Below are 13,985 nucleotides of genomic sequence, written 5' to 3'. Positions count from 1 at the left end.
AGAGGCCAAATAAATCATTTTAAGCCACCCTTGAGTTACTTATAAATTTAAGTCCCTCAAATCTATTTCAGTTCCTATAAGTCAGGCCTGTTTAGATGTCAATTGACTTAAAGGAACTTAAAGTGGATTGACTTAAAATAAGTAAGGATAACCAAAGGCCTTAACTAATAATTATTTGTAAACTACAAGCCTCAGTAACACATACTCCTATTCACTTTTGACAGCTATATTTCAAAAATTTAAATATTTAAAAATGATAGTTATATTTACTATTAGCATGGGTTGTGACAATAAATAACACTACTTATAAGAAGTTCCCAGTTAAAATATTGGAGGACCAACAAAAAAGTCTGTGCGATTTATTAGTTTGATAAGCACACTTATGGTGCTCTTAGTCATTGTGCCATATAGAAATATATCAATCAAAATTGAATGGAGGGAGTACTAAAATGGTAGCATTAGATTCTTACAAGTACATCATAATATAAACAATGAAGTGTATGGTAATGGTCAATGAAAATATTAAAACAACAAATTTTGGAGAGCCCGAGAAATTTTACAAGTATTAGTCATTCATTCGCATGTGTATATTTGTTGATAGAGAAAAATCCAATTTTCACCATCGAACTATCGCAAAAAGTCTGATTTTCAGCCTTCAACTACAAAACCGAACAACATAGGCCATTCAATTGTTAAAACCGGGGAAATTTGGCCCTTGGGTGGTTTTGAAGGTGGTTTTGTATTTTCTAAAAAAATTAAATAAATCTAATTATATCTAAAAAATCAAAACTAATTCACTTTAAATCAGAAAAATATGAAACTAGTACCGAAATTTTTCTAAAAATATAACATATTTATTATTGCTCCATTTGAATCTTATTTATTAAAAATAATAGGCATAACTGCAAACAACCAAATATTATGAACATAATAAAATTAAATCTGAATAGCTCACAAGTCATGTGACAATAGATAGATTACATTTTAGTAAAACTTTTGATACCCATTTCATAATTTTTTGACTTAAAATAAATTAATTATAAATTTTTTAGTGTAAAATTGAATGTTTTTAATTCTCACAAAATGGAAAACCACCTCAGGGGCCAAATTTGTCCGATTTTGACAATTAGATGGTCTATGTTGTCCGATTTCATAGTTGAAGGTTGAAAATCGAATTTTTACGATAGTTGGAGGGTGTAAACCGGACTTTTCGTGTTGAAAATACTACTCCGAGTAGCTGTTCAGAATAACTGTCCGTGCTGCTTATTACCTCGCACCTGATTGGCCGCGCTTGCCCTCCCGCGGATCGCGCCCAGAAACCCATCCCTGCCGTCCAAATCCTCCCGAGCTGGCCGTCCATTTCCTCGCCCACGGATCTTCGGGCCCACCACCTCTCCCCATCCCCGCCACTCCCTTTATAACACAACCCCTCTTGGCAATTTGGGCGGCATCACACCACTCGAATTATCGCGCCCAGATTCCCCATTTTTCGCTCCTCCAAAACTCTCCCGAAGCGCTGCAGCAGCGACCATGGACGCCAGCGGAGCCACCGGGAAGGTGAAGAAGGGGGCGGCCGGGCGCAAGGCCGGCGGTCCCAGGAAGAAGGCGGTGTCGCGGTCCGTGAAGGCCGGGCTCCAGTTCCCCGTCAGCCGCATCGGGCGCTACCTCAAGAAGGGCCGGTACGCGCAGCGCGTCGGCACCGGCGCCCCCATCTACCTCGCCGCCGTCCTCGAGTACCTCGCCGCCGAGGTGCTGGAGCTCGCCGGGAACGCGGCGAGGGACAACAAGAAGACGCGCATCATCCCGCGCCACGTGCTCCTGGCGATCCGGAACGACGAGGAGCTCGGGAAGCTGCTGGCCGGTGTCACTATCGCCCACGGCGGCGTCCTCCCCAACATCAACCCGGTGCTGCTGCCCAAGAAGGTGGCGGAGAAGGCGACCAGCGGCGGCGCCAAGGAGGGCAAGTCGCCCAAGAAGGGCGCCAAGTCCCCCAAGAAAGCCTAGACAGTAGAGACTCCATTAGCACCGTGCTGTAATAACATGTTCGTGTTTAGATTTGTGGTTGGGTTGTGCCCGTTCGTCAGTTGTTACTATGTTCTGTTTCTTGTTCACATTTGCAATTTGGGTTTGCGGTTCAGTTCAGAGTAGTACGGAATGAGCAGTGACTACAACTCTGCGTCAGAAGAGACTTCTGAAGATGTAATCACAGTTGTATCCTGAACTCACTGTCCTGGCATCTGGTTCAGCACAGATTCGTCCAAGTTCAAGGAAGTGAATTCGTGTCGGAACATCCCACGTGCAGAATTCATACCAAAAGAAGTTCATGAGAGATGAGATACCAGTAGTTTGGATCGCACTTGAAAAATGTTGCCAGTAGCAATATATGAGAGATGAGAGATGGGATCTCAATGGAATTACATTTGCGTTTACCTTTGACCACTGCATTCTAGCTGTGGACACTTGTGAATAGTAGTTGACAGCCGCTCTGAATTACAATTGCTCCACGACGTGTTATTTCCTAGCTAGGGAAAAATACAACAGAAAAACTTGTATACGTGTAGTATATAATCTTCCTTTTCCCTCCTGCACATTTCTGCATTTTGCGACTCTGTTAAATTGGCCATCCAACAATACACAACTATGCACAGAGTCCAATACGGTGCTCCATTTGCTGTCCAGATGAGTTAACTACCGTCAGTATTCTTCTTGCGCCTCCCTGTCAATTGGCAATTCCTAAATTAGTTGCCGTGTCAAATAGAAATAAGTTTGTGTCATCAGGACATAAATCATACATCTAACATCATATTAATTGTCCTAGTAACCCTTTTCATTTTACAAATCATTGATCGAAGGCACCCATAGTCTCTGACACTGTCTTACCATTAGTGCCTCTATTCCAGAGGACCTCAGAGTCAATTGTGCTGAGATGGGGATCATCAAGCCTCTTCCATGTCTTGATGGACTTCACTCCTTGCCATTCACCGTTGTCTGTCTTCTCAAGTTGCACAGACACCACCCTTGCTCTCCTTGACCACCCAGCCTTCCCGTAGGCATGGTAACCAAATCCGCCAGCATAGCATAGCTGAATACCGCTGAGCTTTCCGCAAAAGTCATTAATGTGATCATGTCCAATAAAGGCCGCCTTCACATCTCCAGCCTCCACCATGGAGGTAAAGAACCCAGAGTTGATTGATGCTGAGCTAATTCCCTCCTGTTTTACTCCAGTGATATTGGCTGCTGTAAAACTGCTGAACTCCGGCAGTGGAATATGGAAGAACACAAGGCCAGGTGCTGGCTGCTTCTGCTTAGGGTTTTCATTCATATACTTTCTCTGCATTGTTTTTATATGAACGTTTGTGATGAGTAGAATTAAACCTTGAACATAATGATCTTTCTGAACAGAAATTGATGTGTAAGCATAAATTCCTGGAGGTTTTATCTGGTTATATTTAATGTAAATTGATCTGACATTTAGAAACGAACAACCTTGGGAACTATATCATCACCAACCGTAACTACAGTTGTTTCACTTAGCAATGTACTTACTGATTTAAGACATCTGAATGACTAAAGATAGCACTTTGCAAGGTTAAAATTGGTACATCATACAAATCAGTATATATTTTAGGAAGCTTGTAATATAAGATATGCTTCCTTTTGAATTCATCGTTTTCTCTCAATTGATTCACAATTGTCGTGGTGCTGCAAACCACAGCCGGGTGGCGGAAGGCACCCGCCCTAGCCCAGAGGGTGTGAACTCGGGGGTTAGCTAGTCTTAGTTCGATCTCACTCAAGAACGCGATGAACACAACTGGTTTAGAGTGGTTCGGGCCGCCGGAGCGTAATACCCTACGTCCACTGTGTGTTGTATTGCTTGCGCTCTCTAGCTGAGTCTTGAGAGAGTCTGAGGATCTGTGTTCTAGCGGGTGTGCTCTCCCTTTTATATGTCCAAGGGGAGCACGTACACTGAGCGGGGCCCCGACATGTGGACCCGGCGATGTATTATAAACTACACTTTGGCCTTCAATGCCTCAGATCCGGAGATCTTGTCGTCGGCTTCCGTGCGTAGCTTCTGACCAGGGATGGTCTTGAGCTGTCCTGTCAGAGTAGAGTCTAGCCTCTGCAGCCGCGCGTCGAGGTCATGATGAAGCGCCGAACTACTGACTCAGTCCACTGTAGTAGTGTGCACTGTTGCTCTAGTCAGTAGCTGGTCATCATGACTCGTCGCGCATGCGCACGGCGCTGAGTCTTTAATGCTTGTCTTGGTAAATGACGAGCCGCGTCGGTAATTGGCGATCCATAGTGTGGACTGACAAAAGCTGCCCCGTGCCCAGAGGCAGCAGAGCCCACCTCAACCACTCGCACTTAATGCGGGTGGGTGAGGGAGCTTCCAGCGGAAGGCTTGCGCCCGCGCCCGCGTGACACGTGGCGGCTCCGGACCCCTCCCGAGCAGCTAGCTGAGCCGAGAGCTCACGGGGGTCCGGATAGGCACGTGGAGGTCCAGGACCCATCTGCGGGAGTCCGGATGGCACGTGGAGGTCCCGGACCCACCTGCGGGGGTCCGGATGGCACGTGGAGGTCCCGGACCCACCTGCGGGGGTCCGGGTCCGCGGCCACAGGTACTGAGTATTTCCACCTCTAGGACACGTGGTGACACTGGACCCGTCCCCGAGCGGGAAGCGGGTCCGGGACCGTTGGTCCGGTGAGATGGAGTCGGACCCCAGGGGTCCGGCTGCTCAGCTCCTTAGGGCGTAGTTACGGATAACTACGCGAGTCTTGGCACAGTAGGAGTGGGTACCCCAGTTGCAGGGTACCGACAACAATGATTTGTTTCTAAAATATAATAGATGTCACGAAAGTGATCCAATTTATCTATTAGGAGAAATAGTCCAGACCTGTTTGAGTTATTGAACAAGACAAAACAAAGAGCTAAGATAGATATTTTTTAAAAGGAATATCACCAACTTACCTGTAGGCTTGAAGATGTTTGTTGGAACCAGACTTGCTGTGAGGCCTTGATCCAACCATAACCTTTGATTGACGGTACAGTAGAATAGTCACCGCTGTCTAGGAAATACAGGTTGAGCACTGATTTTTCACCCAGTGATGTTCCTTCAACCCCGGAAACTTCCAAATTGTAATTGCCATAGCCATCAATTTCAATTCCTTCGGGGTTGAGTCCTGAAAGGCTGTTCTTCATGCTCACAAGGTGACGCATTACACCCTCACGTGACAGCGTACCCTCTTGGTCATGGTTCCCAATCACAGCTGCCCAAGGAAGTTTCATGTCAATGGCTGGGGCAATCGCTGCATCCATAGACTTGGCTGCGTCACTTGAATCAGCACCATAGATGTTATCACCTGCACAATGAAATTGTCATAATTAGTACTTGAACTTAGATGTTATCACCTGTACAGTGAATATGGAATTTGATGAATAGTTAATCACGGTGAAGTGTATGAACTATGGACATCACTGCTCTGACATAATTGAGCAAACAGCAATATAAAAGCCAGTTGTTTGTTGCAACTTTGGTTCCCCCCAAAATAAATTATCTGCACCCAGCTAGCTTTGCAAAAGTTGCAGCTTTGGAAATGTCCACAATTTCCTGTAAAACAACACGATAAAGCATGACAGCAACTAGAGAAGATCACAAAGGAGGGAGTACTGTTCTCCGATCCTTTCAGCTCCATTTGATGCAGTAGTGCTCATCGCCCTCATGGAGACATGGACACAGCCATCATAAGACCTGTTGCCGACAGTGGTCATCCCAGGCCAATCAACAACGGGGAACTCGACTGTTCGGCCATGGCGCCATGCCACCGGGGCCCCTAGGATAGAATAGGGAATTCCTGAATCCACTTGCCCTGCCCCTCACGTGCTGTCGGTTGTGAGATGTGAAACCCGTGACATGTGTCCTGTTCTGATCAAGGCCACTGGAGGTACGCTTCATTTTTTTTTTCACAACGGGATCTCGACCGCAATAATTTACTCTATCCGACTAAATTTGAAAAGCTACTCTATCCAACTATAAACCGCAGCACCAATCTAACCACGAGCAATAGCGATACCGATCCGGATGAAAGTGAGATGAAGAGGAGGTCAAATCGATTGGCTATCTAATTGGTTCGGAATAACAAGGGATCAGGGGGGAGAGCAGCGTGTGTACACTACCCACCGGTGAAGACGACGAGGTCGGGGTCCTCGTCGCGGAAGACGCGGTAGAGGAAGGCGGTGGTGTTGAGGTCGGAGCACCCGGCCACCTGGGACGGGAGCACGTCCTCGCAGCCCGTGGCCCGGCCGTCGGCGTAGTGCATGTCCGCCACCTGCACCACCTTGAACGTCCCGCTGCCGCGCCGGAACCGCAGCCTGGTGCTGGTACTGCCGTGCGCCCCCCTCCCCCTCGCCTTTCCCTCGGCGGCACCGCCCGCGGCGGCGGCGAGGACCAGGACCAGGAGCAGCGCCAGCGGGCGGTGCGCGCCGCGCCGCCGGAGGCCGAGGCCGCCGCCCATGCTGGCGCGGCGGTGCGACGTTGGCGACTTGGGGGTTATGCAGTGGGACGGAGATTGGCGGGGGGATGCAGTGAGATTGATTGCTGCGGCTTTGCAAGGAGGAGGATTGGAGGAAGGAATCTGGTGGCTGGCCCGGGCCGGGGGTCGTTGGATTGTTTATAAGAGGGGGGTTTGGACGCTTCCGATTTCCTTATCGCAGGCGCGTTCCTGGCGGGCTCGGCACGCCCGACGGACGAGCACGGCACGCCAGAGCCTGGCGCAGACCGGCTCGTCGTGGCTCCTCGGCGGTGCGCGTACGAGGCGCCGGCGAAGGGGACCACACCGACTGCCCGTTCGATAAGCCCGGTATGAATGAATGACTGGATCGGTCGACTCTCGTGACATTATTAGTTGTCGCCGAAGAAGACTAGGGCGCGCATGTGGACCAACGGCCGGAAGCAACGCCACTGCGTGGAGGAAACCCCCGGGGCATATTCGGCTATTCGCATCTTCCATCTCCAGTCATGCTACTGCTGGAGTAGTCAACACGGTGAGCAGGCAGAGGGGTCCCGGCGCGACGGTGCCGTTGACCGAACGAAAATCAGGACTGCGGAAAGGCTATCGAATTCGGCCCAAGAGCTTGGACTTTTTTCTTTTTTATATTTAAAAAAAATCAAAATTTTAAAAATATATGTCTGTTTTGAAAAATTTCAAAAATACCCCCCGGTCGCCCTATGGGGGCGACATGCCCTAGATGTAATTTTTTTTTTCAAATTTGCAACGAGGTCTATTGCCAAAAAAAAATGAAATGTGGGCCTGTCGTCCACCCCAGGGGCGACAGGGTCCCTCCCCCTATATAAGCCCTGGCCGCCATTCTCTTGTCATTTGAGCCTAAAAATTCAGGAAAAAAGAGATGTGTGAGAAGAAGAGAAGCGGCGAAGTTCTGCCTAATTCTGCATTTTTTTCTCCTCACCTGCAAATCACAAGTGCGGAATCCGACAGGGCTTCGCCGCTTTCCTTCTCCTCACCCCTCTCTTTTTTCTAGATTTTTTGTGGAATTTTCGGGCTCAAATGAGGAGGGAATGGGGGTCGGATGCTTATATAGGGGGGTATGGCCCGGTCGCCCGAGGGGGGTGACAGGCCCCCTTTCATTTTTTTCGGTTATAGACCTCGTTGCAAATTTGAAGAAAAAAATTACATCTAGGGCCTGTCGCCCCCCATAGGGCGACCGGGGGTAGTTTTGAAAATTTTCAAAACGGACATATATTTTTGAAATTTTAAATTTTTTAATATAAAAAAGAAAAGAACACCAAGAGCTTGGACCAGAGAGCCAGGAGCGAGGCGGATAGCCCTTCCTTCAGCGCCCAACTGCTCTCTAGCAAGTATGAATGGCTACAAACTGGCTAAATGCGGATGTGCTAGAGAGAAAAGAAGAGAGAAGAAAAGCAGACTGTAAGCTTACAGCTAACTCGGACACATGAATTAAAAAAAACTTTGTGAAAGAGACAAATGGATCATGTATTAATGGTGAAGAGTTAAATCACTATACAAATAAGTTAAGAGATGAGTTGCAAAGATTCTTATAGTCGGTAGCAGTCTACTCCCCCGTTTCAAATTATAAGTCGTTCCAAAAATCTTGGAGAGTCAAAATTTTTCAAGTTTAACCAAATTTATATAACAAGATAATAACATTTAGAAAACCGATTAAGTATCATCAGATTTTTTGTTAGCTATATTTTTATAGTATACCTATTTGATGTCATAAATTTTTATGTTTTTTTCTATAATTTTGATCAAACTTTGAGATGGTTTGACTCTCTAAGATTTTTGGAATGATTTATAATTTGAAACGGAGGGAGTAAATCATTAGCCTTCCTCTCACTTCGCATTTCGTGGATCGATGCGTACGAGTCTTGAGCTACCATTTTCGTCAAGCCCATTCTGTGTGTTACTGCTACCGTTGAGAGAGGAGGCGAAAAAGGGAGGTGAGGTCGCCGCCGATTGAGACGGCAGTCTCTCCAGCCTTCGATGGCCTGATGGTCGTTGGGAGGTGCCGGAGACCGCTGGCCTCGGGCTGGCTGGTGTAGGTTGTAGATGTAGTCTTAGTTTATTTAAGGTTAAATTATGCATACTTCCTCCATATAGGATTTAGAGGTCGTTTTGGACAAAGTTTGAGTCAAACATTGAGAATATAAATCATAAATAACTTTTAAGTTATTGAGTTTGAAAAAGTGAAAATTATATGAATAGATTTGTCTTAAAAACACTTTTATAAAAATATACATATATCATTTTTCAACAAATATTTTTATAAAAATAAGCAATCAAAATTATGATTTGAAGACTGTGTCGCTGTCCTAAACGTCATCTATTTTATATATGGAGGGAGTATTCAACGATTACAAATATTTTTATTGAATTGAGACATTTCTTCGTGATGTTTTTGTACAATTGAGTAGAGATAGGTTTGCCATAGGTAGATTTTAATCCGGGCCGTCACTGGCCGCAGAAAGAAGTGAGCGGACTTACCGCGGTGTGGGTGGTATCGAATCATGATCCTAGTGATCTTTCACAATCCAATTTGACCCTTATATATTTCTATTTTTCAAATTGAATAAAATTTGAGATCGGATCTTTAGAATCCGATTATTAGATTATCAAAGTTAAATTTTAAGACCCTTTTACCACCTCTAGGCGTGGGGCTTGTAGGGGTGGGGCCTCATCGCGGTGGATGTAGAGGGACGCGACGTCATGATCCTCGTAGCAGTAGGGGCAAAAAAAAATTGTATATGTACTATCTCTTAAATATATGAAAAAATAAAGAATAAATAGCATAACAGCATAAACGGACTTGGAAATACCAAGCAGCCCACAATTTCCCACTCCCCACCGAACGGCCCACTTTCCCCCCGGTCCACCTGACTCGCGCGCGCCCTCCCGAGTCCCGATCCCCCACCCCACTCGCGCGCCCTTCCCCGATCGCCCTCCCGATTCCCATCCCAGCCAGCAACCCTAGGCGGCGACGCACGGCTGTGCGGCACGGCGGCTGGCGGAGAGGGCTGGCTGGGCGGCGAGCCGTCTAGGGCAGGCGATCAGGCGGAGCTGCGGAGGCCGGAGCGGGAGAGCTGGAGCAGCGCAGGCAAGGGGCAACCGAGCAAGCCGGCAGTGGCAAGGGCAACCAAGCCCTTAACCTTAAAAGGTTAGTGAAATTCGTCCGTACTTTGTAAAACCTGTCATTGTAATTAACGAAATTATTGATGAAAAATTTATGTTGCGTACCGCAATGAGATTTTTTTTACACCATTTGAAATTTTGAATACCGACCTCCCAAATCTGCCATTGTGCAGATTCACAGTACTTCACCGCGACAGATACTCCACCGCGTAGCGATGGCTCGGCCAATCGTGACTTTCTCGAGCCTCCGCGAGGCCGAGGATAACAGGCAGGGCCGGAGTATCGATGAGGTTGCATTCCAATTGGACGAGCAGACCTCGCTCGTCAATGCAGACGATGTCAAGGTCATCACCCGTCCAGGAGTGCATGGATTTGAGTTGGTAAACCCAGAGCTCCTTGATTGCAAAAGCCGCACAAAAACAAGTCTGGAGAAGGCCTACCGGCGTATGTTTAAAGCCTGTATGGAACGGTGCGACAACGATCTCCTCACTGTGGAGGCTCGCATCGCGAGCTTGAAGCGAAGCCTCGCCATCCCTAACGAGGACATACCACACATGGGGCCTCCAGCGAATGAGCGGAATCAAGTCATCCAGCAAGTGATGTACCTTCCGTCATTGGTAACTTACCTCTCTTTCTAAATCGCTGTTGGAGAGTTTTCTCTTTGTAAATAGCTGTTTTGTTTAGTCTAAGAAGTTTCTCTTTCTAAATGACGCTGCTTTTTTCAGGAGTAAAATGCACTGGGGTCTTTAAACTAGTTAACATGTTCTGTTTAGGTTCATAAACTTCGAAAATGTATTTTTAGGTCCACGATCTATTCAAGTGTGTCACTTGAGGTACAAAACGACTCTGACCAATGTTGACTGTCTACGTGGACCGCCACGTCCGATCCAACGTGACAGTTGGCCGCCCCGCATGCTCCGCTGGCTCGCCCTCATCTCCCCTTCATGCTCCGACTCGCCGGCCGGATCCGCGCGCGGTGGGGTGGGCGGCCGGCGCGGCGCTGCGGGCGGCCAGGGCGGGGGAAGCCTGCGCGGAGGCGGAGGAGCCACACGGTGCGGCGCGGTGCAGCGCGGAGGCGGCCGAGCAGGGGCGGCCGGAGGAGCGCGCGACGACGGTGGAGGGCTCGAGCTCCGCCGCTCCCTCTACTCTGTGAGCCGGCGAGGGCTCGAGCTCCGGGTGTCCCGCGCCATGGCTGAGCTCGCCCGAGCTGGCCGACATCTCCCACGCCCCAGCAAAGTTGGCCACGCCGGGAGAGCACAGGTGGTCGCGGAGGAGCAGGGGCCCCTGACGACGGGCCTTGTGAAGGCGGAGGAGCAGGGCCCCACCCCCGACGGCGCCATCCCCTGCTCCCTCCGCCGCGCGCGCCGCGGGCCCGCACCGCCCGCATCGTCGGGGCAGTGGGCGAGCTCCAGCCCCGGCGTGGAGTCCTCGTCGGGCGGCAGTTTCCTCCCCCTTTTCCCTCTCCCTCATGCCCGGCCGTGGCGTCACGCCGAGCGGCGGCGGCGAGCTGTTGTGCGCAGGGCCATGGCGGCGAGCTGCTGTGTGCGGTGGTGGCCGGCTCCTGCATCGCCGGTGAGGCACACGCAGCGGCCAACGGCCACGTTGGATCGGACACGTGGCGGTCCGCGTAGGCGGTCAACGCTGGTCAGATGCGTTTTGGACCTCAAGTGACACACTTGAATAGATCGTGGACCTAAAATTGTATTTTCGAAATTCATGGACCTAAACAGAACAGCTCAACTAGTTTAAGGACCACCATTGCATTTTACTCTTTTTTTCAGTATGGAGAGTTTCCCCGTTACGAGTATGCTCCAAATCCTAACATACCTTTCAGAGAACCTTTCAATGTCAATGATAGACCAGCCGCCATAAACCGTGACAAACTTTCCCAGAAAGCTTGGTGGAAGGTTAACCTAACTTTTTTGGAGACCAAAAAGAAGGTTTTGGAGGAGATGAAGATAGATTTGGAGAGGAAGCTTACGGCTGCCATGGAGATTGCTATGGAGGCCCCATCCTTCCTGGGTTGTGGATATACAGACTACTCTTTTCTTCATACATAGCTGTCACGCAACGACAGAGGCCTAGGTGTATTCTTCACAAGAAGGGGCTTGTCAGAATAGAGTCAGTGGCAGCGTCAATCTGCTATCCAATGGCCGTTTATTCAGTAAAGGGGCTGTTTAGCGCCTAAGTCTTATTGTCGGTTGTTAAACGGTGTTTACTGACTGTTAAGCTGGTCTTGTAAGTTAATCGTTTGGCCATCGCGTTATAGGCGTTGGACCGAGTCAGGTCAGGTCATTCAGATCTTGATCTCATCTGAGACCTAGCTAGGGAGTAGTTTAGCTGTAGTTGGCCATCTCGTTGGTGGTTGAGGAGATCAAACTTCACCTGTATCTCGGTTTATCCCTAGAAATACAGCTATCTGTCCTGGCTATTGCCTGCCTGTGCTTGTCGCTCATTGTTCGACCCCAATTTCACCGCTGATATTGCACTGTACTGTACTACATGCCCCCAGTTTAGCCGCTGATAATGTGCTGTACTGTATAACACGCTATCGATGCAAATGAGCGGAGTTTGAAGTTTATTGCAACTGCCACTTGATTTCAGGAAAAAAATATTATTTTGTTTAGCGTTGATTCTACCTGGGATGCAATGCATCGTTTGTTCAGTCAAATGCAATCCAAAAAAAAATGCAGAGTAAAACTGGGTGAGCTGTGGCTTGTTTTGCGGTTTATTAGAGCTAACTGTATTATTGCATTTGTATTGTAGGAGACCAAATTGTCAAGACAGGACCTGTCAGCACATGCTGAAGGATACGAGGCTTTTGTTTCATGCAATCGCGCTGCTAAAGGGCGTGGAGCATACAATTGTCATTTAGATGTATCCAACATTGTAGGTTTTGCACACTGCTGATGCATAGTTGATAGCTAGTTGGTGTTGGTTCAATGTGGCTTTCATCACATCATTTCTGCAATCAGTTAATTACCATACTTGACTCCATTGAAGGTGTTGCAACATTTTGCCGAGTAACATCTGCATTTTCCAGCCAGGAGATTCCTTTGCCAGTAGCAGCCGAAGAAGGATTTACTGGGCTTCAGTACTATGCAAAAAGAAACAGCGAAATTGTTGGGGATTTTGTTATTGCAACTCCTGTAGAGGAGGGAGGGCCTTGATGAAATCACAAGAGAGGACATTCTAAGGGTGGACAATGAGGGGCGGTGCATCATCACCGAGGACATTTTGGTACTAGATTGTCTTCAAGGAACACAACTAACTGACGTGCATTATTTCAACGTTCTTCTCGGTATGTAATAGTATTGTGACATTTGTGTAGTTCTTTTCAACATATATGGCCCAGCTGTTGAAGAAGGTGGTAATGAGCGGCATCGTCCCCGCGCATGCGGAACCTGCACGCCGCGCGCACGCCTCATGCTGCGCTTCCTGTGCTCGCCGCGTCGTACCCACCCTCCGCGAAGGCCTTCGACGCGGTGGCGCTCCCCGTTCTCCGCCCCATGCTGCGCTTCCTGGCCGAGGCCGATACCGGCGCATGGTCAATACCTACCCGTTCATGAGCTCCGCCAACGACCTGGCCAACGTGCCGCTCGAAAACGCATTCTTCGGTGCTGGCGCGGCGCCGGTGAGGGACGGCGCGCTGGCGTACACCAACCTGTTCGACTCGCTAGTGGCCGCCCTGGAGAAGGAGGGGTTCGGCGGCGTGCCGGTCGCGGCGATCGAGACCGGCTAGCCCACCGCGAGGCACCCAGCCGCGACCCCACAGAACGGCGCGCGGCGTGGGCACGCCGAGGCGGCCAGGCGTGACCGTGGTTGTGTTCCTGTTCGACATGTACGACGAGGACGGCAAGCCCAGCGCCGAGTCCGAGCGGCATTTCGGCATCTTCAGGGCAGATGGGAGCAAGGCGTAGAGAGTTCATCGTGTAGGACTGATGGGCGCGCTGTTGATTTGCGAATCAATTGCTGCAGTGTATTGTCCAAGTGGAAAAAAAAACTGTGTACGCCTCTGTTACTTTCGTTTAGCTGTTTCATGGCTAGTTCGCCAACCTCTGGGTGTAAGAGCTGCTGTTCGTTCTGCTTGATTGCTTTGTCTACTCTGTCAGCCTCTTCTATTTAACTAGCAAGTAAATTACAATGGTGACGGGTGAAAAAAACTCGTGGGCAAAATGCTTGTAATTCTTAGTTCAGCTTTAGTTTGGGTTGAGTAAACCCCCTAGATTCTTGCAGCCCTGCCTGCTAAATGGTTGTAATGATGCTCTACTTAATCAATGAAAATGCTAAGTTCCAAAAAAAAACCTAATATCATCACA

At 48.7% G+C, this 13,985-nt stretch overlaps 3 protein-coding genes and 1 pseudogene across 4 annotated transcripts; 3 read left to right on the top strand and 1 right to left on the bottom strand.

The window, feature by feature from the left end:
* The first annotated feature begins 1,434 nt into the window (after window positions 1-1,434).
* Window positions 1,435-2,248, top strand: LOC120685395 (histone H2A-like). Its single transcript, XM_039967291.1, has one exon. It carries the CDS (start codon window positions 1,531-1,533, stop codon window positions 2,002-2,004), a length of 474 nt encoding a protein of 157 aa, XP_039823225.1. The 5' UTR covers window positions 1,435-1,530; the 3' UTR covers window positions 2,005-2,248.
* Window positions 2,249-2,331: 83 nt separating this feature from the next.
* Window positions 2,332-6,921, bottom strand: LOC120685381 (probable inactive purple acid phosphatase 29). The gene is made up of 4 exons (XM_039967258.1): window positions 6,180-6,921; window positions 4,970-5,361; window positions 2,881-3,331; window positions 2,332-2,716 (listed from the first exon to the last, which is right to left on the bottom strand). Exons 1-4 carry the CDS (start codon window positions 6,511-6,513, stop codon window positions 2,685-2,687), a joined length of 1,209 nt encoding a protein of 402 aa, XP_039823192.1. The 5' UTR covers window positions 6,514-6,921; the 3' UTR covers window positions 2,332-2,684.
* A 2,485-nt stretch (window positions 6,922-9,406) lies between these two features.
* On the top strand, window positions 9,407-12,979 carry LOC120685384. 2 transcript variants are annotated; one of them, XM_039967278.1, is made up of 3 exons: window positions 9,407-9,691; window positions 9,840-10,283; window positions 12,433-12,979. In XM_039967278.1, the coding sequence occupies exons 2-3, from the start codon at window positions 9,882-9,884 to the stop codon at window positions 12,574-12,576; spliced, it is 546 nt and encodes a 181-aa protein (XP_039823212.1). In that variant the 5' UTR covers window positions 9,407-9,691; window positions 9,840-9,881; the 3' UTR covers window positions 12,577-12,979. The 2 variants fall into 2 exon arrangements, with proteins under 2 accessions (XP_039823212.1, XP_039823203.1); XM_039967269.1 differs by lacking the exon at window positions 12,433-12,979 and adding an exon at window positions 11,448-12,106 and having other exon boundaries at window positions 9,413-9,691.
* Window positions 12,980-13,061: 82 nt separating this feature from the next.
* LOC120695453 lies at window positions 13,062-13,824 on the top strand (annotated as a pseudogene).
* The last annotated feature ends 161 nt before the right edge of the window (window positions 13,825-13,985 follow it).

Source organism: Panicum virgatum, chromosome 2K (assembly GCF_016808335.1).
Source record: "Panicum virgatum strain AP13 chromosome 2K, P.virgatum_v5, whole genome shotgun sequence".
NCBI classification, from domain to species: domain Eukaryota; kingdom Viridiplantae; phylum Streptophyta; class Magnoliopsida; order Poales; family Poaceae; genus Panicum; species Panicum virgatum.
Note: the sequence above shows the minus strand (reverse complement) of the source record. Positions and strands in the feature narration are given on the sequence as shown.

Excerpts from the sequence above, each read along its gene's own strand:
- LOC120685395 (XM_039967291.1), top strand. The coding sequence starts at position 1,531 with ATGGACGCCAGCGGAGCCACCGGGAAGGTGAAGAAGGGGGCGGCCGGG.
- LOC120685384 (XM_039967269.1), top strand. The coding sequence starts at position 9,882 with ATGGCTCGGCCAATCGTGACTTTCTCGAGCCTCCGCGAGGCCGAGGAT. Across the intron at positions 10,284-11,447 it reads TGATGTACCTTCCGTCATTG|TATGGAGAGTTTCCCCGTTA; the intron begins GTAACTTACCTC and ends TCTTTTTTTCAG.
- LOC120685381 (XM_039967258.1), bottom strand. The coding sequence starts at position 6,513 with ATGGGCGGCGGCCTCGGCCTCCGGCGGCGCGGCGCGCACCGCCCGCTG. Across the intron at positions 3,332-4,969 it reads AAACATCTTCAAGCCTACAG|AGAAAGTATATGAATGAAAA; the intron begins GTAAGTTGGTGA and ends AAAACAATGCAG. Across the intron at positions 2,717-2,880 it reads CTGGAATAGAGGCACTAATG|GGAGGCGCAAGAAGAATACT; the intron begins GTAAGACAGTGT and ends GCCAATTGACAG.